This window comes from Schistosoma haematobium, chromosome 3, assembly GCF_000699445.3.
Source record: "Schistosoma haematobium chromosome 3, whole genome shotgun sequence".
Taxonomy (NCBI): Eukaryota; Metazoa; Platyhelminthes; class Trematoda; order Strigeidida; family Schistosomatidae; genus Schistosoma; species Schistosoma haematobium.
The window spans coordinates 24,112,086-24,139,811 of NC_067198.1; the positions used below are offsets into that span (position 1 = coordinate 24,112,086).

At 38.9% G+C, this 27,726-nt stretch overlaps 2 protein-coding genes across 9 annotated transcripts in view; one reads left to right on the forward strand and one right to left on the reverse strand.

Annotated features, from left to right (window-relative positions):
• RQCD1 (Cell differentiation protein RCD1) overlaps positions 1-519 on the forward strand; it is a gene marked incomplete at its 3' end in the record, with an annotated part of 45,003 nt that extends 44,484 nt beyond the window's left edge. For all 3 annotated transcript variants that reach the window (XM_051213357.1, XM_051213358.1, XM_051213359.1), the window contains one exon: positions 171-519. Coding sequence is in view for 2 of the 3 variants with exons in the window: in XM_051213358.1 (XP_051069330.1) it covers positions 171-272 (102 nt within the window). The remainder of the gene's footprint in view (positions 1-170) is intronic.
• RGS14_1 (Regulator of G-protein signaling 14) lies at positions 505-27,726 on the reverse strand (the record flags this gene model as incomplete). Of its 6 annotated transcripts, none has more annotated exons than XM_051213365.1 (11): positions 505-869; positions 3,314-3,373; positions 4,635-4,681; positions 5,153-5,180; positions 14,128-14,518; positions 16,157-16,303; positions 18,524-18,610; positions 20,094-20,276; positions 21,750-21,869; positions 25,904-26,265; positions 27,006-27,726. In XM_051213365.1, the coding sequence occupies 10 exons, from the start codon at positions 27,355-27,357 to the stop codon at positions 3,321-3,323; spliced, it is 1,770 nt and encodes a 589-aa protein (XP_051069334.1). In that variant the 3' UTR covers positions 505-869; positions 3,314-3,320. The 6 variants fall into 6 exon arrangements, with proteins under 6 accessions (XP_051069334.1, XP_051069335.1, XP_051069336.1 ...); XM_051213362.1 differs by having other exon boundaries at positions 562-3,508; positions 27,006-27,432; positions 27,466-27,726; XM_051213363.1 differs by having other exon boundaries at positions 562-869; positions 3,314-3,508; positions 25,904-27,726.

A 27,726-nucleotide genomic window follows, 5' to 3' on the forward strand; every position in this document is an offset into this window, starting at 1 on the left:
ATCTAAAATATTAGTTTGTTAAGTTGCACTTTTATTTAATGGTATTATTTACGTACTAATGATTATTAGATTATGCGGGCTTACAGTATAGTGAACAATTTAGCTTGACGTTTCATTGATTGACACTACCGTTTAGATTCTGAAACCAACTAATTTTCCTTCTTTCACAGACTCTCAACTGGTTTTTCAGTCCAATCAATTATCTATTGGAAAGACTAGAAGGATTGCTACTTTTGCTAGCTCCAACATCTGCTCGAAAGCTTTTAACTTAACCAACTTAATATTAATTCACATTCTAAAGCATTTTTGTCCTCCAGATGCTAATTGTTTCAGTCTTAATGTCATTATGTTGCTTTTTCGTTGTTTATTTCTATTGCAATACCGTTGTTTTGTACGGTACTTACTTTTCTGATATTTCACTAATATCATAATTAGCTTTAAACAACTTTTATTTGTGTTTTGTCCCCAAAAGTGTAGTCCGCAATTTACTATGAAAAAAATAACTTGCATTTTTTAAAATCAGATTTGTATTTAGTTATTTGTCTACGAAACAAAGAGTGGTTACGTTTTACTATCGAAATGTTTATTAGTTTGATTCCATTCTTCTTCAGTGAATCCAAGCAAGGACATTTCATCAGGATCCATTAAATTGTTCTCTGCTCGACAACGCAAATAACCGGCCGCTTCAGATCTACATAAAGAATTATTCCAATGATTCTTTTTCATACATTGAGTCCATTCCAACATAGCAACTTTACATACGCCATGATGATCTAACGGAAAGCTTCCTCTTAATGGAGGAAGAACTTGAGATCTATTTGGAATGTAACCTGTGGAGCTGCCCGACACTGTAAGAAATATCCCCATCCCTAAAAATACAAGACTGAAGTACACAGCGATTTGAAATAAACAGAGGAAATTTAATGGCATATATGAATAATAAACAGATAATAGAAGGATAATCTGATTCTGCTTGGAGTTTAGAAGCTTATGACTCATGACAAAACCACTTATAAAGAGTTCAAGCAGTATAAATCATGAAAAAGTGCCATCAGACAAAAAGACTACCCGTTTACCTACCCTTGCTTATAAATAGTTATTATTACTTTTTCGAGGTACTACCATGTCTAACAATCATGGAACGTCTAATCAAGTGCGTAACTTTCGCAACAAGTTCAAGCGCACTTTTACGTAAGCTCATTTGACGAACGACTGTTCAAAAACATAACACTGCAACTTATTGAGAAACTGAATTTGACTTCACCCCGAATGCTCTTTTAGAAAGATGGGTTGAAGTTGAAAATGTTCGTATCATGGTAACTGTTATTATGGCCAGATGCTTGCCACTAGATAAGTAAATGATTTTTCAAAATTTTAAGTTTGATGCTCGACACTTGTGCACACCTTAGAAACGTACTGGTTTACAGAAAAGAAGTTTATTAAACCATGTCACGACATCCGTATGCTCGGTTATTTTATGGGTATATAATGCTACAACTAATAGTAAATCAGAATTATCAAGCGTGTACAAACGATTAGCCAGTTAAAAGTCACCTAGCGTCACAAACTGTTAAGACTCATATAGAGACCGTGAGGTGCTACAACTGATAGTTAAACTGCATAACTACTAATGAAACATAATATTTAAAGTTCAATGTACCTTAATGATAGCAGTTGGCGGTGCATAAAAGTTAGACATTCGATGCCGTCTGTGTTGCTTAGTTTACATATCCATATCAAATATATCTGCATCACGATGATATGTATTTTGGGACCACAGAGTTAGTAATGTCTGGGTTAGGAACAGGCTACTAGGTAAGGATATGAAATCGAATAACGAGTTAGTAAATCTTCATCAAATGAGACGGTTGGGATGTGTTACGTACCCCCAACCACCGTCTACCTCGTCGGGCGATGCTTTCCGGTGTGAGAGTAGACTGGAAGAAAGCTAGGGGCGGCCAAACCAAAACATGGCATCAGTCCACGAAGTTGTTGGTAATTGAATCTAGCCATGTTGATAGGTGTAGACTACATTGTTGGGGTCCTCATGATTATCGTGTCCAGTGGTTAGAGACTGAAGGTCATGGTCCAAAATCGTTTGCATTGGTGCACGTCCATTCACTTTCATTATTCCTTTAGAATCTAGTTATTGAAACTTCCTTATCTGTGTTTCCCTTTTATACGTACAACTACTGATACTGTTATTACTATTACTTTGGGATTTGTATAAAAAGAACTATTTCATTGTGCTAATGTGGTATGGAAACTTGAACCGATAATCCTAAATGCCAGGTTCCCCTTTGCAAATGACTGAGTGACTTAACACTACTGCCGCCTAAGGCTCAAATTTCCCTTTATTAGTCCCCGAACCGCAAACGAGCAAAGATGATTTCAAATAAGGCTATACATTCGTATAAATTTAAACTGTACATTTATGCAGGGTACGAATAGAAAAACTGCGACGGGATAAATTCCAGGTATATCCAAATGAAAGTAGGTGATTGCACATGATTTATCTTTATGCACAACTAAAAGAATTGCCAATGAAAATTAATGGAAGTCAATATCCGAAACCTAAGGAAGTACGGTCAGTCGTTCTTGACCAACATACATCGAGGCACAAAAGCGCGTCAGTCCAGATTGCTGTACCACATTACTATGACGATGTTATTGCTGTAAATAGCAAGAGAGTTAAAATAATTCTGCGAAGTTAAATATTTCAAAATAAGGATGGGTCTGAAAAATTATGGAACAATTTTGAAGATCAACATTGAGAGAAAAGTAAGGATTAAGTGCACCTATGTCATTATGATCGATTCTAACCCAAATCACTAGGAGTCTCTAATTTATAAATGCGCAGACACGAACCAGGTAGCCCTCACCAACTCCTGGAGCAATCATTTCATAAATTGTTGACTTCATAGTCTGATACCATGTTTTGGTTTAGCAACCTCTCCGAAGTTTACTTAAACATATTTCCACCTCAACCAGCATCGTGCTTCAGAGAAGGCGGTGGCTAGGTATCCGAAGCATATGTCCTACGCACAGCAGTCGATAAAGACTGGTAGCTCTATTAACCCTTTGATATATTGCTGAGCAGCTTACACCATAACCACAATGCACATTTAGTTGCTCCAAAGCCAAACATCAAACCAGCGGTATATTCATCCCTTCATTGGTGAACGGACACCTCGCGTACCCTAGAAGCAGCCAAAGCCGAGAAAGATCGAGATAGCTTTTTGAAGCAATGTGGTAATTCCCCTGATCAACTATAGACCAATGCAATATAAAGGACTAAGCTAACAGAACTTACAGAAATGTCAAGCTGAAAAATCACTGGAAGAAATCAGAACAATCAACCTCACAACATTACCTAATAAAGAAAAGAAATTTTGGTATAAAAATGAGTTTATTGGTTATGATAATAAATTATGTACAGTTTTCAATTGTGCATGATAGGTACCACGCATGCACTCGGTTCACCGACATCTCTTAATAGCAACGCAATCTGGAAAAATTAGAAATTTTCCAGTAATAAAATAACATTTAGAAAACACATGGACATTTAATACTCTGACAGTTAAAATGAACCTGATCGAATAAAGAAATTATGTCGTTTTCTGTGGTTATCAATGGATAAAATTCGCCTTCAATTCAAATCAGAGAAGGGTTTTGTCGATATTATAGCAATTTAGTAGTTGAATTTATGAGTCAATCGAAGCTAGACCACCATTGAAATCCTGGAAGCACTGGACGGCCGTTGCGTTCTAGTATGAGACGCCTCAGCAGTGCGCATTCACGACCCCGCCTCGCGAGATTCGAACCCAGGGTATATCGGTCTCGCGCGCGAACACTTAACCTCTAGACTACTGTGCCGGCATCCAACGGTGTTAATGTCTAGGTTCAAACAATCCACGGAATTGCGCCACCGCCCATCATTGTCTTCAGTGAGTTACTATCTCACAACAGACCCGGTTGAACTCCACCGGCTCAGTGGTCTAAAGGTAATGTGTTCGCGCGCAAGACCGATCGGTCCTAGTTTCGAATCTCGCGAGGTGGAGTCGTGGATGCGCACTGCTGAGGAGTCTCATACTAGGATAGAACGGCCGTCCAGTGCTTCTAGATTTTCTATTTTGTGAAGATAAAATTGCTCGTCCTCACCCGTGTTCTCGTTCACACACATTGATCAGTCCAATTTTTACCTAGTAAGGACTAGTGTATAAATAGAGAAGATTGACGTGTAAATTCTATAGACTAAAATGGTTTTACTACTTTATTTTATGTTATTTAGGCTTATTAACATTTATATTTATCAATCGAATGAAGCAATGTGTTCATGAAATAATACACAGTGGAGACCGTAGCAATTAAAAAGGTACACTGAATCCCCTGACTTTAGTCTCAGCTTTTGGCATTTATGAGCGTAGTATTTGTGGAAGCACAAAAACCCGATTTAGTGACAGAAATACCTGTCATATGTTTATGATACATATAATGAGACTTATAAAATAATAATATAAATGGAAGAATTGAATTGCGATATCAAAAATAACTTAGATTACAACAGCAATACAGAAAGAAATTCAATTCACGATAAACAGTACGATATTTACAAAACGACTGAAATTACTCACTGTGTTTTGAAGATTCGCTTAAAATTGAACATGGACTGTTGGCCACCCTGTAATAGATAAAATAACATCGATTTCTGAATAAATATAGATTTACCATTGACTTTTTGAATAGGTAGTTTACATTATCTTGATCATGCTAGTTAGTACTTAAATGTGTTTTTATCACTGGAAAACTACTGAAATACAAGTAGGAGATCGTTCTTTGCATTAAAATGGATTTACATCTCAGTAATCAAAGTCATCTAAATAGCATTAATCTCATACATAGCGAATGTTCGAATCATTTTGAATGTGCTAGTTGTATGACTGATTTGACGTTACAGTAAATCAGTAATATGTTTTTGAAATGACTCCTGGACGGTACGATGTGAAGTAATAGGTAATATTACTTCCTATTTTAAACAAAGACTAAGTTTTAATTTCAGAAAATATAAGGACTTGACAATATCTTCATGAGAAAACAATGATAAAAACTGAGTATATATACTTCACATTATTACCACAGATTTGAAACGTACCTAGAACTGCGTGAGATCACGTTCATACCTAAGAATTAGTAGGGGGGAAAGGCTTTTAGATATTATATTGAAGTATAGATACGTCAATTTAATTAACTGACATTAAATTCATTACATGACGCCGCAAACTGTTAGAGTTAAACTAGTGCCTTTGAACATACTTGCACTTATTATATCAGAACAACTGGGTAAAAATAAGATCTTTAAAAATAACTTCCACAAGATCCACTGCTAGGTTGTATTTGAGCAACTATTGTACCCATTCTTGTTCACCAAGGTGATATAATGTGAGGTGGCCAAACAGCAATTCTAAAACTAATCAAAAAGTGTCTTCACTTTCTTGAAGCTTTCCAAACTGTAAATAAATAATTAACCGAAAAACTGCTTGGCACAGTAGGTCGATAAAAATAAAAGTAACCGCTGTTAGCCCAAAAAATAAGGTTAATTTACATTAAGAATATATTATCTACAGGTCTTGACTACATATTATTCAAACTGTTCTTTTTAGAGTAGCCCGTTTATTACTATTCAACCTGTTGGGTATAGATTACTTTAGAATATTTTACACCGAGAAAAAGAGAGCAGTTGGAAAACGTTACAAGTTCCTGTTTACTTTTCTCTCCACTAGATACATCCATAATGAAAAGGGTGGTACTTTCAACGCGGACTCGTTTTCATATGTATTATTTCACGGTTTATTGCTGGAGGAGGAAGCATACATTTAGCGATGACAGCTAGAGGTTTATGAGCGCAACTGTTAGCCTAAAAAAGATTATTGGAGGCTGGGACCAAAATAAGAAAAAGAATAATTCTGATGAACGAAGATGCGCATGGTATTTAGCTCGCCTAGGACAAACCATCGAGGTGAAGTGAGAGTATGTGGCCAAAAAAATCTTGAGCGACTTCTACCCCAAATAATAATAAGTGAAGACGCTTTTTCAACAGTTTTGACCGGGACTGAAGGAATACTGAATAATCGGCCGCTGGTAAAACGAACGAACTGTGGTGCCTCAGAGATCTTCATCCAAAATATACTGTTGTTGATTCACAAAGGGCTGTCGTTTGAAGCTCTGTTGATAATATTCTGGAACAGATAGCTAAAAAATATCTACTAACACTCCAAACAAGATATAAGTGACTGGACACAGAAAAATTTGCAGTCAATAATGTCCGGGCACCTAGGACTCTGTGGCCAAGAATCACTGACATTAGTGTTTTTAATATTACATAATATGCTGTCTGATGATCCAGGATATAAGTGATATAACCAGTTACATTCCTACAGTAAAAAAAAGACATGTTGGATGTATACTCATTCACACTTTAAAGTGACTGGCTTATACCCATTTCCCTGCTTATAGTTGCTTAGGATTTTCAGTCTTTATTTCCCTACTTTGGAATAATAATTTAAAATCTTAATAGATCTCCAAAGATTGTTAGTACTCCGGGTTAGTTTTACGATCGACGGATGAACAGTTTTCAGTTAATTCGATAGTGATTTATATTTGAAATGAAAATGAATGTAGCACTAATCATAATTAGATTTAAAATAACACATCCAATAAATGTACATGTGATATAGTGGAATTTGTTATCAATTACTTTTTTGAGCCAAAAATTACCACATTATGAGGTATCTGCGCTTTTGTGAGAAATGAATAAGTACAATGGATCGGCCTAGGGTTAGTTAATTTTACCAACGGTGATTATGAAACCAGTTTGATAAAAATCCAAACTATAACTATCAGAGTATTTATTTCTAATTGATACGTTTCCAAGCTGAATGCAAAAATGAAGTCAAAAGTGAATAAAAGCGACTACACATGATAGTACTTACTATTCTACTATTTTATAGTTGCTAAGGATTTTCAAAGTTTGACAGCAGTAAGGTGTTTCCCTCGGGCGACCAGCATCTGCAGCGATGCTGCCTTCTCACGGTGTTATTTATTTATTTGAACACATAAATATTGGTACAAGAGAGCGCCAATATATATGCGCCACACAAAACAATGAGAATGCGAAGAGAAATAGAAAAAAAATTAAGGAGCGCAAAAGAAAAAGAGAACAATAACGAAGAGATTGGTGTAAGGTAGTGTGGTAGTAACGAGGTACAATCAGAAGAAATCTTTCAGTTAAGGGAGACAACCAATTTTTATGAAGAAAGTAAACGAAGGTTACAGCAGGATCGCCACTGGCTTCTATTCTGAGCCATATCTGATAACGTCTCTATCCACTGTGTAGCACCATCTCTCAGACCCCAACCAGGGAGTCGTGAAGGACCGACAGGAGCCAGCCCTTTGCAGCTTTCTTTCATACCACGACACCATGTCATACACTGACCACCTCTCCGCTTTTTCCAATTAGTCCCAGAGTCGGCAAATAATGCACGACGTGGAATTCTCTGGGACGACATTCGTAGAACATGTCCAAGCCACCGAAGTCGGTGTTTCAAGATGGTGACATCGATTGCATTATCATCTCTGTGCCAGAACACACGATGCCGAACCTCTGCATTACTGACATGGTGTTGCCACTGGATGTCAGAAATTCTTCGGAGACAGCGATGATCGAACACAGAGAGTCGTCTAACGTCCTCTACTCGGAGAGGCCAGGTTTCACAAGCATAGAGCAAAACTGCTCTCACCGACGCCTTGTAGATCCGACCTTTTACAGCCAGACTAACATCACGAAGACAACTGATTAAGTGCGGATCGCATGCCTTGGGCATTATCGCACAGTAAGACAATATCGTCCGCATACTCAAGGTCGAGAAGTCTTTCTCCAGGCAACAGATCCACACAACCATTACTTACATCCATCAGAGCTGTTTCCAGAATGTCGTCGATGGCAAAGTTGAAGAGGAATGGTGAGATTGGGCAACCCTGCCTAACCCCACTGCTCGAATGGAACAATGGAGAAAGGTGGTTCTATGTCCTCACTCTACCTGAAGTGTTTGTATATAGGGCCTTTAGGGTGTTAATGAACTTCTCAGGCACACCCTTCTTCAATAGACAATCCCACAGAACAGTCCTACCCAACGAATCGAAAGCAGCCCTGATGTCAAGAAACACTACGATTGTTGGCCTTTGATAAGTATGGTGGTGTTCTAACATTTGGCGGAGGGTGAAGATATGATCAATACATCCTCGACCAGAACGAAACCCAGCCTGTTCCCCGCGAGTCAGTCTTTCTCGGGTTTTGAACAACCTACGAAGTATGACGGAAGCCAATAGCTTGGAGGCAATCGGAAGTAGACTTATTGCCCGATAGTTGTTGCAGGAACGACGTGAACCCTTTTTAAAGATAGGGACAACTATCGACTCATTCCATGACGTTGGTACACTATCTAGTTCCCAAACCTTTGTAAACAACGTCGTCAATTCCTTAGTCAGAAAGTCACCACCATCTTTAAAAAGAGCCGGAGGCAAGTCATCTGGGCCAGGTGATTTGTAACGCTTCAAGAGTTGGAGTTCCTTGCGGACTTCCGCCTCATTTAGTGGATTAGTCGTCACCGGCCATGGAAGGCAGAACAGTCTGACCGATGTTGCCGGAGCAGCAGGCCAGTTGAACTGCCCCTTGAATAATTCTGCCTATCGTCCAAGACGTCGATGGATGTTAGTGATTGGCATCCCGTCATCCTCGTAGATTGTTTCGCCCACACCAGACTTCTTGCTGCCAGTGGCTCGGATGAGTTGGAAGAGCTTCCGGTAATTACCAGATGCAGCTGCTGCTTCCAACTCATTAGCACGCTTCGACCACCAGGCCTCTCGGTCCTTACGCAAGCTTTGCCCAACTTCATTACGTAACATCCTTCGTTTGTGGTCAAACTCACGGTCACTCGGAGTAGACCGACGGGCTTCAATGAGTTGTAAGGAACCTGAAGAAACCCAGTGCTTATAAGCGGGACGTTTCGCAAACCCACAACTGACTGTTCCCGCCATTTTGATGGGGTCATGCAATTGCAACCAATGCTCATCTATGCTTTTCGGTGGAATGGTAGCTAGCCTAGAAACTAGCTCGGTTCGATACTTACTTGCAACAGAAGTTGCAACCAGCTTGCTAACATCAATCCGTTGGTGGCGGTCACTTCGTTGTCCACTGAAAAGTAAGGTAAGATTGGCGCAGACCAAGGCATGGTCAGAGTCCAGATAGGTACTCCAAAAGGAGCGGCAGTCTTGTACACAACCACGCCAGCGGTAGCTGATTGCGATGTGATCAATCTGAGTCCAGGCTTGGGATGCAGAGGGAGGACGCCAGGTGGCACATCGGCGATGACTGTGCCGAAAGTTAGTGCTAGCCAGAAACAGGTTGTGGTCTGTGCAGTTGCAGTAGACGGTCCCCGTTATCTGTCCTGCGACCAACATGTCCCCATCGACCACCTAAACAATCCTCTTCTGTGCCTAGAAGTCCAACCTGAGCATTCAAGTCTCCGGCTAGTACCACAATATCTGTCGAACGCACTTTCTGGAGAAGAACAGATAACTGGTGGTAAAATTCATCCTTGATTGCATCCGGGCTGCAATCTGTCGGAGCATAGGCGATGACGAAAAGACATCGTTTCTCACGCCGATTTCTTCTCACTTTGATGGGACTTTCTAATCTAACAGCACATAACCGACTGTTAATGAGGGTCCAATCGATTAGTGCTGCCTCAGCTCTAGCGCTTAGTGCGACACCAACGCCAGCAAGACCAGACAAAGATGCCACAGGGTCCCCGGATAAACGCACGTGAAACAAGCTTTTCGAAGCGACAGATGGAGAGCGAATTTGTAGTACTTCGCCAGAGTCTTGAATACGGGTCTCGGATAGACAGCAAACATCGAAATTAAGACTTTCCAAAGACATAGCCAGCTCTATCTGTTGTCCAACGTGCATAAGTGTGCGAACGTTGAAGGCGGCCAGTTTGAATGGTGCACGTGGTTTCAGAAAAACTGCTTCAGTTCTCGTATTCGGTGGTAACATACAATTTTCAACCGGACAGTGACTCGAGAACGTTTAGATATAGTCGAATTTCCACCAAAGACGAGCCGCTGTATAAGTATAAAAGAGGGTGAATAATGTGGAAAATAATAATATTAATAATAACAATAATTGTAATGATAATAATTTGAATCAATTGGTTGTTTTTCGAAGCGAGAAAAGTAATTTCCATAGACATAAAGAGTTCATCATTTGTGTGTGGGCTGTGATACTGCCCGGGTGCCTAGACCGAAGCAGGTGGTTATCTTAGGGGGCCACTCCCCGAGCCTTTGACCTAAAGGTCTAACCCAGAAGGCAGTGGAGCATCGTGAGGAGGTGCATTCCCATGGTAGCCGGTGACCAACGATTGGTTCATACGCCATTTGTTCCCGCAGGATAATGGAGCCCATGTGCACCATTGGTTTGGAATCCGGTTAAAGCGCCGGACATTCGGTTTTCGTCCTCTCATTTTCGTAAACAACACCCCCGCCACGAGAAGGCAATGAGTAGGACTTCCTTGGCAGAGGCTGTATACGCGCGGCCGTGTGAGAGTATTTCGAGAGGGTGAGCGGACTCTCCCCACTCTCGGCCGTACCAGGGCATTGACCCTGAAAATGTCACACCTCACCTTACCTCACGGATCTCCGGCGGTAAAGGCTTTTGTAAAACGGAGCTAACACGTTTAAAGCTCTCCACAAAGGGCCCTTGCGCGACCGGCCTGAAGCAGTTTTCACTTGAGCTCTGCGGCCACGCTCCCAGGTCGTTAAGACCAAAACTAATCCAACTTCCCTTTCAGGTTCCTCAAGAAATACCGTTCCACGGTGTGGGCAGCCAGGAAGTGATATCAGCCCTCATACCCGTAACAGCACACGAGACCAAGTTGGTCACAATCAAATCCTTTCTACACCTAATAACTCTGTTATCTCCACGACTGATCCTTCTCACATTTCTTTATCACCTCACGCTGCTAATGCAAACGATTCGAGTACGCGGAACGTTATTCCTGGTCTCCTGAAACCACGCTCTGCACTACATGTAGGAGCTTTTAACGTCCGAACACTGTGCCAAATAGGACAACAGGCTTCCTTAGCTAAGACTTTAGAATCGATGTGCGATGGGTCTCCGAAACGCAAATAAAGTAGCGTCATTCATTTGACCTTACCATATCAAAATAAAGAAATATCTTTATTCACTCTTCGTTTATCTGGAAGCCTTAATGCTGCTTCCCGTAGCCTCGTTGGTGTAGGTATAGCAGTGAGTCCTAGGGCAGAACTAGCTCTCTTAGACTGGATCCCAGTAGACCGTCGTTTGTGCGCTGCACGGAAACCTCTCACAGTCCTATTTAATGATAGTCAAGCTAAGAGTATATCTCAGGAACAACTAGGAAAACAGTTAGGCAGCCATGTAGGTGATGCCCACCCCGAGGCAGCATGGAATGATATCCGAAAAGCTGTGGAAACTGCAGTAATATCTGCTAGTACGGTCAACCATAAGGTTAGGGAGAAACACTGGATCTCAGCAGCATCTACCGCACTGGTAGATGCTCGACAACTCAGTCCATCTGGATCTGAACATAACGAAGAGCGGAGTCAGCTTAAGCGCAAGTTGACAAGAAGCCTACGCAATGATCACGAACAGTGGTGGGTAGCGAAAGCAAGAGAGATGGAAAAGGCAGCGGCAATAGGTAATAGCAGACAATTGTTCAGACTTGTTAAGAAAACCGGTATTAGGAACCCGACTGTTAGCGAAACAATGTCAGAGAAAGATGGACATATTATACATTCTCAATCCAGGAGATTAGATCGATGGGCAGAACACTTTAGGGATCAGTTCAACTGGCCTTCAGTCACACTTCGGTTTCCCACGATCTCCAGTCAACCCGAATGGCAAGTTAATTTAGGTCCTCCGACTCTTTACGAAGTTGAAAAATCCATAGGAAATCTGAAGCGAGGGACAGCAGCAGGCCCTGACAGGTTTACTCCTGAGATTTTTAAGGATGGTGGTTCAGTATTAGCAGTGAGATTAACTGAGGTCTTAGGTAGAATTTGGGGACTGGAGGTAATCCCATCTGACTGGTCTCAATCACTGATTGCTACAGTCTATAAGAAAGGACAAAATCCTCTTGTGACAATCACAGAGGAATCAGTTTGACTAATATAGTGTCTAAAATATTAACTTTAAGAATACTTCGACGCTTAACCAAAGCAGACTAGAGCAAACCAGGCCGGTTTTCGACCTGGACGTGGTTGTATAGACCATATATTCACACTACGTCAGGTTCTAGAACATAGACACACGTTCAGATGCCCCACAATCGTAGTATTTCTCGACCTTAAGGCGGCATTCGACTCTGTCGATCGTAAGGTTCTATGGCAGTGTTTGTCACTGAAAGGAGTACCAAAGAAGTACATTAACCTTGTAAAGGCTTTCTACTCGAACACAACTGGTCGAGTGAGAGCTTATGGCGAACTGTCATCAGAATTGATTACTTCAAGTGATGTTCGTCAGGGCTGCCCACTCTCTCCATTCTTGTTTAACTTTGTCGTTGACGTACTTCTAGAGATAACACTTTCCTCGTCTAGATTTCCAGGGGTTGAACTTCTACCGGGAGGTTCACTTGTTGGCTTAAAATATGCCGATGACATAGTTCTATTTGGTGAAGACGCTGACAAAATGCAGAGTCTTCTGACCACTCTAAGCAACAATGCAGACATGTTCGGGATGCGATTCTCCCCTTCGAAATGTAAAGTGTTGCTTCAGGTTTGGGTTGCATTGACACCCGAACTAATGATAGGGAGTGAAGTGGTTGAGCGTGCCGACCGCTTCACTTGGGAGTCGCATCAGCCCTTGTAGTATGGTGTGTCACAAATACAGAAGGCTCGACTAGCTTTTGAAATTTATGGCATAGGCGAGATATCCATCTATCAACCAAAGGACGGGTTTACTGCACAGCAGTTCTTTCCGTCCTACTTTATGGCAGTGAAACATGGCCGGTAAGAGTAAATGATATTCGTGGATTACTAGTATTCGATCATAGATGTCTTCGAAACATTGCTCGTATATCCTGGGACCACCGAGTAAATTATGCAGTTGTTGGGAAACGGGTACTAGGTAAGGATGGCAAATCTCTTGATGATGTAGTGAAACTTCATCAGTTGAGGTGGCTGGGACACATGTTAATTATGCTCAACGACCGACTGCCTCGACTTGCGAAGTTTTAAGGTGTAGGAGTAGGTTGGAAGAAAGCTAGGGGCGGCCAGACCAAAACATGGCACAAATCCATGAATTCACTGACAAGCGGACCGAGCCATGTTGGTAGGTGTAAACTGCCTGGTTGGGATCCGCGAGATGATAGCACTCGATGATTGGAGACCTTGAATGACATGGCTCAAAATTGTTTCCAATGGTGCAGGTGTATCCACTCTGTGATATCGCAGATTATAATCTTCTGGATTCTTCATGGCCTTTTTTTCTCTTTCCAAATTTATAACACTGTATTATACTCCTTGAATAACATCTTCAAACCCTAATGTTTCCGATTACTGTTTATACTTTTACTACCTCTACCACTACGGGATTTGAATCAGAATTGTATCTGTGTGCTAAAGTGGTATGGCAACTCGAACTGATGTACGTACGTATGAATTTCTATGTTGTTACTGAGTGGTTGTCGTTTTTTTAGCGAGTTAGTTTTCTTTGAGATGGGATAGCTAACCTGACCGACTAACTGAATTTACTCTAATCTTATCGAAAATCTAGATGTGGTTGTAAAAGTCTATCTTAAAATTCTGAGCATGCACTGTTGATAACGTACTAGCAACTAACATACGAGGAGTATTGAGAAACGAAAATCAAAATATACGATAGATATTTCACAGTTACTTGAGTTCCCATTCGATGATACTTTTTCTCACCCTATAAATTATAAACAGAACCCTAGATATCTTATGGCAACAACGTTACTTTTGAAAAGAATGGCAACTAAACTAACAAAAAAAAAGACCGAGTAAACTTACTTTTTAATCTTATTAAATTTGACTTGAAACTATTATTATTAAATTCCTTATTCAATTTGTCTTTGATCTCAGCACTAGGAGTAGCAGTTTTATCACTTTTATGCATGACTACAATTTTACTTTTGTTCACTTGAGAACTGCCATGTTTACAACTTTTTACTTGCGATGATATCAATTTACCATCGTCTTTGCCAGGTCGGTTAATAGTTGTTGATATTTTTGAAGACATTCTATCTAGAGAAACATCTGTTTTGTTCTTAAAACTTTTAGATTGATTTAGCACAGTTGATTTTCGGGAAGATTTATTTACATTGAAATTATTTATTATTGATGAATAGTTTGAAGACTCTAAGAATCGTGGGAATGAATCGGTTTTCATTAATGTATATACCTAGAAATTTGAACAAAATATACATTATAGATAATAAGGACAAATAAGTAATAAACAAAATAAATGAATCGATAAAACTAAAACGGTAAACGTATGTCAAGTAATCAAATAAAATGACTCGACCCGAACATGGAACCCATCAGCTGCTCCACATAAATGATAAAATTCATTGCTATATGTATATCAGTAAGTAGAACCTGGTAAATATGTGCATCGTTTCAAGTTGCCATACGCCATTAGTACAGACAGATAAAACTACTAGGCAAAACACCTAAATAGTAAAAGTACTAACTGTATAAGTGGTAATAGATTAGGGATCAAAAGCACTATTCAAGAAGAAAATATAAATCAGTGATATGAAAACAAAAGCAGTTATAAGGCATTCAAGAGCTCTGAACTTGAGGGGAACGACAAAGAATTGATGCACCTGCACCATTGGAAACGATTTTGGACCATGACCTTCAGTCTCTAATAATGTAGTCTACACCTATCAACATGGCTAGATTCAATTACCAACAACTTCGTGGACTGATGCCATGTTTTGGTTTGGCCGCCCCTAGCTTTCTTCCAGTCTACTCTCACACCGGAAAGCATCGCCCGACGAGGTAGACGGTGGTTGGGGGTACGTAACACATCCCAACCGTCTCATTTGATGAAGATTTACTAACTCGTTATTCGATTTCATATCCTTACCTAGTAGCCTGTTCCTAACCCAGACATTACTAACTCTGTGGTCCAAAAATATATGAGCAATGCTTCAGAAACACTTATGATCTGGCATCAGTAACCTATAAATATCCTCTACTCTTAATGGTCATGTTTAACACCCATAAAATAGAACTGAGCTTACTGTGTAGCAGTAAGCTCGCCCTTTGTTTGGCAGACGGATCTCTCCCCCACGCAACAAGTGACGCAAGTCGACGAAACCAAATCGAGCCCTCCTAATCCGTGCCGAGATTTCGTCGGACACCATACTATCATGATTGATGAGACTCCCAAGATAAATAAAGTGGTCGATGCGTTCAACTACTTCATTCTTTATCATTAATTGAAAGGCTGACGCAACCTATCCAGAAGTAACATCTTACTTTATGTTTGTTTTGACAGCTTTAAGCTGAAGTGATTGATCGATTAGTCAGTTATATTTTACAATACAGTAATCAAATCATTTGAGTTTTCAAGTTCAAACACAGACTTATTCGCAAAAGCACACGTATATTTTGATATCATTTCAGGGTCAACTAGAGAAGTGCCATTTTTACGAATGATTTCAAACGCACTAATAATAACATGGATTATATGGATTTTGTGGACTCGTTATATTATTTCCTAAATATAACTTAGTACCTATTTTCAGGAAACTGTATAAAAAGTTTCAGTAAGACGTGCTTTCTTTTTTCTAAATTAAAACGAATAAATATATATCAGTCTATGAAAATGTCACATGTGCTGAATGATCTTAAAATTTTTAAGTGTTAACGTTTCAGGAGGTTACTGAAATGGAGAACTTGAATCTAGGTAAGAATATTATGTAGAATAAACGTGGAGGATTTAAGAATAAAAGTAAATCGTATATATAATTCAGCCTGCTAAACATAAGGACGTTTAGTTATCACTATAATCTAGATTTTAATTTACCTGATTTTCAGCTTCTAAGAACATATCTACATGAGGATGTGATAAACAAGATGAGGCAGACTTTATAGCTAAATGATCTATGTTTACAGCTTGAGTAGCATCAGAAACCAAGAATTGACTAAATATCTCATTTGCTCTCTTTTTCACCTTAATGAAATCAAGAAACGAAAAGAATACATTGATATTACAACGGAAATTAAAACCTTTGGTCACCAAAAAAATAAACGTGAATAATATGAACAATGTAACGGGTGCTACGGTTATTTTTCTATTAATCAGCTAGTCCGAGATAATGTGCAAATTGGTAAGAAAATGTCTTAGTCCCGGTTGCCACAATTTACAAAAGCACAGAGAGTGTATAAATCAGCAGTCGAAAAATACACATGAAAGATATATTCAAAAGGGATCACAGAATAAGAACAAAAAAATTAATGTCAAGCTCATGAGTCGAAAGATAAATAATGAATTCTATTCCATCAGGGCCATTGGTTTTGACTCAAATTCGAGTAAGAGATATCCGGTTTCATAATGCTGACCACTCAAATGAATGCAGGACAAAAAACTACCTGCAAATTTAGAGGGGAAGGTTATGTATGGTGGTCTTGAGTGCTGTTAGAGGTATGAGGGTGATTATCACTTCCCGGTTTTCCACACCATGGAAGGGTTCTTCTGAAGGTACCTGAAAAAGAAATTGGATTAGAGGTGGTCTTAGTGACCTGGGAGCGTGACCGCAGTGCCCAAGGGAAAACTGCTTGAGGTCGGTCACACACGACCTTTTTATGGGTAATTTTTGTGTTAGCTCCGTACTTGTTGAGACTTTACCGCCGGAGACGGATATCCGTGGGACAAGGCGAGGTGTGCATTTTTAGAGTCGACCTTTTCTAACCCCACCCCTCCTTGAGAGAAGGCAGCATCGCTATCATGCTGGGTGTCTGAAGGAAACACCTTACTGCAGTCACACCTCTGTACAGTCAGCAGTACGACTTCGCCTTCGGACCCTGGGTTTGTTGCTTTTAGTCTTACCGAACTTCAGCCAACCTGTCTGTCATGGTAGGACCTTGAGGAACGGTTGTTCCAGCCAGTATAGCTCGGTTGCTTCATCACGATAGGCAAGCCCGATCACCACGCCAAGGTAGAAACAACGGTCGGGTAGTGAATTTAAAGTATGATTGGCCATTGAACGTGAACAAACAGATACTTAGCGTACGGGATATTAAATATGTGATTTCCTTTCCTGTTACGGATTTCTATTCCGGATTCACTGGGAGTGACTGCTTGTAATTGTGTGGATAAAGTAGTTTGGTCTGTACTGTGGTTCTCTATTCGGGATCGTGAGTCCTGGTTCTGATATAACGTGGCTAGTTTTTTTTTTTACCGTATTAACGTATTATTTTAGTATACTTGAGGGAGAAAAAATATTTTGAACCGTCCGTTGTATCAGTAACCGAAGATTTCTAAACATAGATTACAACTACCCCGCAGATCCCTAGTGCAAAGACTGGCCAACCAAAATGCCTCAATCGAACTGTCATTTACTTTGTGGAGTGGTTCGATTTTTTCGTTTGGCTTCTCCTTGATCTAAATTTAGTGAAAAGCCAATATCATAGTTGAAAGCTGAGGTAGAATGTTATCAGAGTAAGTCGATTTAGAACACATATTTTTTACCAGTAATTATTAGCTACATTCATAAAGAACTACAGTGAATCTTTGCCAGTGTTTTTGCCAAACTGATATTTGGATATTAACAGTGCAGATTTGTATCATAAAATGAGGATCTAGATGAATCAGATGACTTAAGACGCTATTATTTTAGGGACCGTATTATTAAGACTAGTTCTTGCATCATCACAAGTGTATTTCTATCCGAGAGATTCTGTAGAAACAGTGGATCTGGAGTTCCCACAGCGCAACGATAGCTGTATTATGTTATCATATGTTTGGACATTGAGACTTTGTGAAAGACATACTGTGGTACATACAAAACAATGTCTTGAAATATAGCTCAAAACTGAAGTCAATGGAAATTCTGTTGTGCATTACTTTTGTTATCTACATAAGCATTTACGTGTAGTTTACAAGAGAAATGAACTTATATTAGTTGGTGTGGTATATTTCGTGCTGCTTCAATGTGTCCATTTGTTCCGTTAGAGTCAATACTATAAGAGAAACCACAAAGGATCATGAACTAAGCGGACCGAGTTGGAAAATGGAATTTTGAAGGGATGGAAAATATTCAAACAGATCTTAATTAGTCAAGTAAAAGAACACACGGACAAGTCTTACAGTTTAACATTGCTAACCAACTATATACGTCTATACAACAATCATTAATAACGATTACAGATCACAGAAATGAAAGTAACTTACATTTCCGGTTTCAAAGGAATGACGCCAACTACGGACTGAAAGCAAAAAATCAAGATTTTCACTGCTGAATTCTGTTATCAGAAATTTCTGAAAGGAAAAGAAAGTAGCGGCAAGTTGAGATAAAAAAGTATCAAGTTAATTCAAAAAAAAACTTAACCAAATATTCTAAAGACAAACCACTGAAGTTGAGCAATAAATAGTCATAAAACAAGTGAGGAGACAAGCGTTTGGGCGAAATATGTGGTATGCTAGAAATTGGTTTATTCATTTAATACATACGTTTACAATTACAGAGTATCATATTGACATAGTAGCGCGAATTACCCCTAACTGTCAGGTTTTAATTGATTGGAGAGTAAGTGACCTACAAACGGATTCCCTCGAATAACCTGGGACATTTCATCATGTTATTTTGTGCTGGTGTTTTGTAAATGAATATTTCATCTTAGTGCATAGAAAAAACTGTCCTTCTGGCTAGCGGTCTTATCTTTAGTTTCAAACTATTTTGATGTTTAAACCCATAACTTGTTATCGTGTGTAGACATCACACAACCATAAGGCATCATTCCATATAATGGGTCGAGCGACCATTTCTTCCATCGATTTTTACGATAGAAATTTCGTTCATTAAATATAGAAATTCCCCATAACAAGTAGAACTAACAAAACACCACTCTCTATAAAAAGCAATGGATTATAGTAAATGTACAAGTTAAACAAAACCAAGCAGAATACCGATATAATATCCGAAAGAAAGGTGGATTATTGACTGACGGATGAATTCATTTGATTAGCAAAATTTATCACCGCAGTTGATAAAAGTATGACAGGTGGCAAAGTAAGAAACGTCATACATAAAAATCGGCCCGATAAAATACGAGGATATTATCATTTTGACCTTTCTCAGTCTCTCCTGATCCATACCTGCGTTTAGCTGATGTCCGTAGTTGATATCTATTAGCAATTAACACCGCATAACATTATCATCAAAGAGACGCTTCAGAGAATGTATTCATAGATGATTCATTATTTCCGTGGAAAGAAAGAATAGTGATTTTGGAAGTTGCTAATATCTCATACATCCAGGTTTGTGACAAAACCATATTTTATGACCGAAATTTTCTTACGCTAAAATTTCACAACACGTTCAACAATCAATGAATCGACAATTAAAAGACATCAGAATCCTGTGTTTAAATGCACTAGAATATAATGCGCTGTACATTTTTTTGGAATAAGTCAGACAGTCAGCTACAACTTAGGACCAGGAACATGTATACATCGGTCCCAGTTGCCACACCTCATTAGCACAAGATCAACACCGAATTCATAGAAGTAGTTAGTTCAATGGCAGTAATATATAAAAGAAAGATTGTGTACAAGAATATAATCCAAGAAGAAAGAATTAGTTGGTAGAAAGAAAAGTATAAAACAATTTTAATTTCATAGTTTAAATAGAGAAAATCAGTCTTTAACAACAATCACCGTTAAACAACATTCTACTTCAAACAGTATCCTAAATTAGATTCCTGAATGGTGAAAGAAAATAAGAAGAAAAAAGCGTAATTACCCTAAATTCATTGCAACCGACAGGGTCATTTAGAAGGTTATCAAAATCTTTCGCCCATGACATTGGATTTGATGACGCACTTGACGGATCATTAGGTGGCTCTATATTTTCAGTATCTTCAATTTCAGTAGTAGAACTAAAACAACTGATTTTTGGTAGCTGTTCATCACAATTCGTTTTTACCTAAGTATGAAACAAAAATAAATAAATGTCCTACTGATTAATGTTGGTACCACTTAATATTTTTGGAATAAGTAATATACGTTATTTTAATACGACCTTCAACATAAAGTGTAACAAAATAGACAGTTCGTTAGAAACGAAAACAAATTTCTGGTAATTTACAACATTAAGTACATAATGAGATAGACAAATCAGCTAGTTCAATACTTTTCAATTTGAATTTTTAGTCTTTAACCCTCAAATTATAGAGGAAATCAAGCAGAATAAAAATCCTGATATGTATTAAAATATCTATTATTTGTATAATTTACATGAATATTCTTTCCAATCGTTTCACTCTTTATCAGCTCAAAACTACGCCTTTAGCAAGGATTAATGTGAAATACCTACTTAAAAACTAAATGTTTTAATCCGCTTAAACGGTGCTCAGAAAAATAAGATAAAACTCATGTTGTGAATGTGGAATACCAACAAACAGCTTGTGAGGAAGGAAATTAATATTAATTTAAGATGAATATAAGGTCAACTGTCAACACATTTTCATTAACTTACTTTGTGAACTTCTAATACACTCTTACTAAGCTATGTGCTTATTTTATTTTATTTATTTATTGTAACACATAGATATTGGTACAAGGAGGCACCAAATATATATGCGCCACACAAATCTCATTCGATATATGTGAGGGCTGTGACACTGCCCAGGTGCCCAAACCGAAGCAGGTAGTTTTCTTAGGGGGGCACTCCCCGAGCCTTCGACCTGAAGGTCTCGTCCACAAGGCAGTGGAGCATCGTAAGGAGATGGATTCCCATGGTAGCCGTGACCAACAATTGGTTCATACGCCATTTCTTCCTTCAGGATACTGGAGCCCATGTGCACCATTGTAATCGATCAACTTAAAAGTATTCTTAATGTTATTAAAAACATCATCAACAGAGCTTCCATCAAGAAACTCGACTTCTCACCCTAGATAGCGAGGCAGGGAGGAAGAGGATAGAAGCAGTCTTGTTCCCAGTGTTGGGACTGAAGTTGCAATATATTGGCTTGGTGCAATAACATGTCAACCTACTAATGGGTAGATTTTGATTGGTATATATATAATGGTAATTTTAGGATTGTAGTATCGAATCCATAGATAATTTACTAACTTTCAACTAGCCTTTTAACTGTACCATTGACGTTTGGAAAGTGTACACAAGCGAGTATTTCACTAATGACAGTGTGTTAAAAACAAAAAAAATTCAAAATTCAGACAACTATGGTTCACTTAAGGAGTTAGTTTCCTAGCTGCTCATGGTATTTGTTAGCATGTTTCACCACCGAAAGATAATCTTGTGAAATGGTACGTCTGACTGTACAAGGATGTTTAAGATTTAAATGAAATTACCAAAATTCAAATACCTTTAGTTCACGTCGATCTAATATCGTTTAGTTCACTTTACTACAGTAAAGACGAAAACGTTTGAACTTACCGTTTCCAAAGAATTCTTTGAACTCACAATTCGTGAACTTAAAGATGAAGTAGCCTTTAAAAACTTTGAGATCAAGTTAGGATTTATTGGTTCAGGAAGAGAATTACGGGATCTTTTAGGCTGTAAGTGTGGAAATATGGTAAAGGAGAAAGAAATAATGAAATAGCTGAGATATTATGTCTTGCAAGTAGAGAATTGTATATATTTGCAAGAGGGGAACTTAAAACAAATGAACTAGTTAATTACTGAATCAAGACATCAGTTGTTAACTAAAAATTGACACTGTTCAAAAACTGAGCATGAGTGGATAGAGAGACCTAAATTGACACTTACATTCGAAATCAAATTTGAGTAATCTATGACTAACGATAAACAGCATAAACAAGGCGAATCGATCCTAAAATATCCTTGAGTGGCCTATAAATGATGCAACAGGACATGCTATTTTTAAGTGGATATCACCAACCATTAAGAGTCGAAGATACTCGTAAGCTACTAGTATTTGACCACAGATGCCTTAGAAATATTGCTCCCATCTGCTGGGATCACCGGGTTAGTAACAGTGAGGTTAGACACAAGGTATTAGGGAATGATGGTAAATCAGTTGATGAGGTTGTGAATCTTCATCGACTGAGATGGTTGGGCCACGTGTTACGTATGCCTGAACACCGATTACCACGACGTGCAATGCTAACTGGTGTTGGCGATGGTTGGAAGAATGTTGAGGGCGGCCAAACCAAAACGTGGCATCAGTGCTTGAAGACAGTAACTTCTAGTCTGAGCCATTTTGGTAGATGCAGACTACTCGGTTGGGATCCGCGTGACTATCGTAACCATGGTTAGAGACTCTTGGTAACACGGCTCTGAATCGATCACAATGGTGTAGATGTATACACTTTCTGTCTTCCCTTAAACTAAGAGTTTAAAATCGCTTCATATCTTTCTTTCTACGAACTAATTCTTTCTTCCTGTACTATATCCTTATTGCAATCTTTCTTTTATATATTACCACCACTGAATTTCATCTTATTATTATTATTATTATTTTATTTGAACACATAAATATTGGTACAAGAGAGCGCCAATATATATGCGCCACACAAAACAATGAGAATTCGAAGAGGAAGAAAAAAAAGGTAAGGAGTGCAAAAAAAAGAACAATAACGAAGAGGTTGGTGCAAGGTAGTGTAGTAATAATAATAATGGGGGAACGGAAAGGTACAATCAGAAGAAATCTTTCAGTTAAGGGAGACAACCAATTTTTATGAAGAAAATAAAAGAAGGTTACAGCAGGATCGCCACTGGCTTCTATTCTGAGCCATATCTGATAACGTCTCTATCCACTGTGTAGCACCATCTCTCAGACCCCAACCAGGGAGTCGTGAAGGACCGACAGGAGCCAGCCCTTTGCAGCTTTCTTTCATACCACGACACCATGTCATACACTGACCACCTCTCCGCTTTTTCCAATTAGTCCCAGAGTCGGCAAATAATGCACGACGTGGAATTCTCTGGGACGACATTCGTAGAACATGTCCAAGCCACCGAAGTCGGTGTTTCAAGATGGTGACATCGATTGCATTATCATCTCTGTGCCAGAACACACGATGCCGAACCTCTGCATTACTGACATGGTGTTGCCACTGGATGTCAGAAATTCTTCGGAGACAGCGATGATCGAACACAGAGAGTCGTCTAACGTCCTCTACTCGGAGAGGCCAGGTTTCACAAGCATAGAGCAAAACTGCTCTCACCGACGCCTTGTAGATCCGACCTTTTACAGCCAGACTAACATCACGAAGGCGCCAAATGTGTCCCAGATTGGCATAAGTCGCTCTGGCTTTCACCATACGTACATTGATCTCATCACTCACACCACCACCAGCACTTATGTAGCTACCCAGAAACACGAACTTCTCGACTACTTCTATCTGCTCATCATCCAGGGTGAGTACAGGATTAGAATCCTGCCAGTCTTGTAGAAGTACTTTGCACTTCGAAGGTGCAAAGCACATACCATACTTACGGACACTGATTTCCAACTGATTAAGTGCGGATCGCATGCCTTGGACATTCTCGCACAATAAGACAATATCGTCCGCATACTCAAGGTCGAGAAGTCTTTCTCCAGGCAACAGATCCACACAACCATTACTTACATTCATCAGAGCTGTTTCCAGAATGTCATCGATGGCAAAGTTGAAGAGGAATGGTGAGATTCGGCAACCCTGCCTAACTACACTGCTCGAATGGAACAATAGAGAAAGGTGGTTCTATGTCCTCACTCTGCCTGAGGTGTTTCTATATAGGGCTTTTAGGATGTTAATAAACTTCTCAGGCACACCCTTCTTCAATAGACAATCCCACAGAACAGTCCTACCCAACGAATCGAAAGCAGCCCTGATGTCAAGAAACACTACGATTGTTGGCCTTTGATAAGTATGGTGGTGTTCTAACATTTGGCGGAGGGTGAAGATATGATCAATACATCCTCGACCAGAACGAAACCCAGCCTGCTCCTCGCGAGCCAATCTTTCTCGGGTTTTGAACAACCTACGAAGTATGACGGAAGCCAATAGCTTGGACGCAACCGGAAGTAGACTTATTCCCCGATAGTTGTGACAGAGACGACGTGAACCCTTTTTAAAGATAGGGACAACTATCGACTCATTCCATGACGTTGGTACACTCTCTAGCTCCCAAACCTTTGTAATATAAGTATCCTGATACTCATAGATTAACAAATAAGCCGCTTCATGTATATTATCTGGCAACAAAACAACGAATTAGTTATAGTGGTTTTTCGTTGACATTAAGAACTTAATAAATCTATCTGGGTTCGATTGTAGTCTTATTACGTGGAAAACCCTATTTGGATAAGTCAATTCACTTTTGGAATATTAATGATGAAAAATCTGTCATTTTGTAACTAGTAGTATATCATACATATAATTGGTCAGAGAATCAAAACAGATTTAAATACAACGAATCGAAAATTCTAGGATAAGACGAAACATAATGTTGACTCTACTGATAACTAGTATATTGACTAGTCATAATCAAGGTGGAGCCTGAAACAATCGTGTGTTGGTTGAAGTTGCCAAAATCACATAAATAAAATGAAATGCAAAATATAAGAGAGGCAGAAATAATGTAGTAGCAGTGAAAGTTAGTAAAGCTAAGTGACGGGAATATGGTTTGGAAAGATTGGGAAGGAATGTATGAAGGAAAACTGGAATTCAAGATCAAGAACTACAATACCCTGAATCTTCAACTGCTAGTCTCGGTAATCGCGAGGATTTTGAGATAGTCTACACCTACTAAAATAGCACAGTTCAACATACAATAGCCAACTACGAGTTCGGCTATTCGGTTAGAGTAACCACTGCGTGAGGAATAGTGGTATTGCCCAAGTATTAAAGTTCCAGTCAGTCATACACAACGCAGAACTTGGCACGTGCGAGTCGGTTTAAATCGCCATACCCCCGTAAGCATAAGAAAGATCAAATTGCCAGAGCGAATCTCGAAGGAGTGAAGGTAATAAAAGTTTTAGTGGTAATAGAAAAGATTAGGCATTGAAAATACACTTTAAATTATTAAAGTAAAAATAAATCATGGTTGATATATCGAAATTCGAACCTGTGACCCATTAATCGAAAGAATGTTTGGAACAACAAGCCACTATTCTACTATTCCAGGCACACTTAGAAATCTGCCTTTAAGAAGCTAAAAGCAATTACTGTTGAGTTGCAACTCTCTATGAGAAAATTGAAGATAGAGACACTCACTCTCAGCTACTTCATTTATTCTACACTGCTACAAATTATTCTCACTCTAACAAGTAAAATATGGTTAATGGTGATATGTTGATTCACGCGTAGTTAGCTAACAACAAAGTAACCATGTATATATTACCCCGCTGGTCTTTTTGACTGGAGCTGAATTATGTATTGACTTGACCTGAAACAGGTGCGCGCCAGGTCCAACAATGAATGAAAGTTACTGGAATACTTAACAGATTATTGAGATAAAGGCAGTATCCATTTACATTGTTTTAAAAAATTTACGAAAAGTACATTAAAGTAATTACGAATTATTTTACCGAAAAGTATTTGTCCACTAAAGTCCTCAGGATGACATTAAGAAACATTTACCTGATTAGCATGATAGTTTGGATCCTGGAAACTTATTGCTATTGAATTTGATTTCGTGTGAAATTCTGTCGAAGAAATATTAGCTGAACTGTGATATATTTCGGAACTTCGTCGTGAAACGCTCCGAAGATCTCCAATATTCATAGTGCTTTGTAATCCTGAATTCCCCAGCATAGTTTGTAAATGGGATAGTGCACAAGTAGTGCTGGAAGGGAAATTACAGCACTCGCCAGTCAAGCGGTCATATGAACAGTTTATTCCAAACGTCTTTGCAATCGCTATGTGACCCGAATGAGATAAAAATTTTGCTGGTAGTGTTCTGAATACATGACAGTTCATTAACTTAACAGAAGCATTTTTTCCTTGGAAAAGAGTAGTTTGAGAAATCATGTTACTTTAGGCTTATAGATCAAGACAGGTTACATAGGCATAATAAACATGTGGAATGTTGGAACTGCCTTTTTGCAGGACTCTAGAACTAACATTAAATGACAAACACTCATCTATACCAAGGGTTTGATAGCTTTAGTCTCAGCAGTGCCAGGAGTAAGTTTTATCTAATGACGATATTTTTATACACACAGTAAATATATTAAAGTGATGCGGAGATCGAACCTGAGACCCAGTGACTGAAAACTGGATCCTTTGACCCTTGAGAATCCATTTAAAAGCAAACAGAAACCACAAGATAGTTCTCTGAGATAAGTAGGAAAAACGAATGGGAAATCCTACTTTTTTATCAACGACTGAGTGTATGAATGCAATAAAAGAATATTAAGTCTCATAATGCGCAAGTGCCTTGTGGAAAAATGCATGAGAACAACATAATTCAACGCAAAATTCCTACTTAGATTTGACTTTAATCTCTTCGAACATATTTTAAATGACTATGGCAATGCTAAACGTTTTGTAAAAGCGTGAGTGTTGCCTAAAAATTGAAACTACGTGCTAAACAATAGTACCTAACGAAAAATACTTATGTGTATGTAAGAAGTGTACAGTGGCTTACAATTTACTCTACGTCAAAAAGATAGGAATGGGGCTATGCTGAAAATCTGCGTAAAAATATGGATACGTATATAAATGAATAACCAAAACTCACCACGGTTCTCATTGACTTTTATCGTGTTTGCATTACCTTTGTTCTTACTGCGAGTAACAATGTAAAGAAACTTTTCGTCGGAATCAACATGACCAGCTGAGTGCAAACAGCTAACCGGGTATTTTGCAGTGTATGTGTCATGAAGGTGAACCTGGAGAACACCTAAACGGATATCGACCAAGCATATTGACATCGCATGGACATGTATTTTATTAACCACAGAGTTAGTTTTCCTCCTTAGAATTGAAAGTTCTTCAGTATGTGACTTAAAACCAGCAGGCACTGATACACAACCTGCATAAATCAACACGGAGGTTGTTCTGCTATAAGTTTTGTGTTCCGAACTAATCATGCAGTGTGAATCCTGATGACTGGATTCTAAAGAACCAATGATACATTGGCTAGACCTTGATTCCTGTGACTCTACCTAAAGATATATTACAGTTTGAAGCAGGAAAACCTCAATGAATAACTTTTTATGGCATCGCCAAATCAACGAGGCAACTTCTTCGTGAGTAGCACTAATAACATTCACACCGTTCACTTTGAGCAATATATCACCAACCCTAACCCCTGATTTTTCTGCATTAGACCCAGTTAGAACATGATCTATGAGGCAAGGACGTTCATTCTTCAAACGAAACCCATAACCACCAGGCGACCTAGGAATCTCAACAATCCTCCGCATCAAACAGATGCTAAGTGGCTGCGAACATTTGAC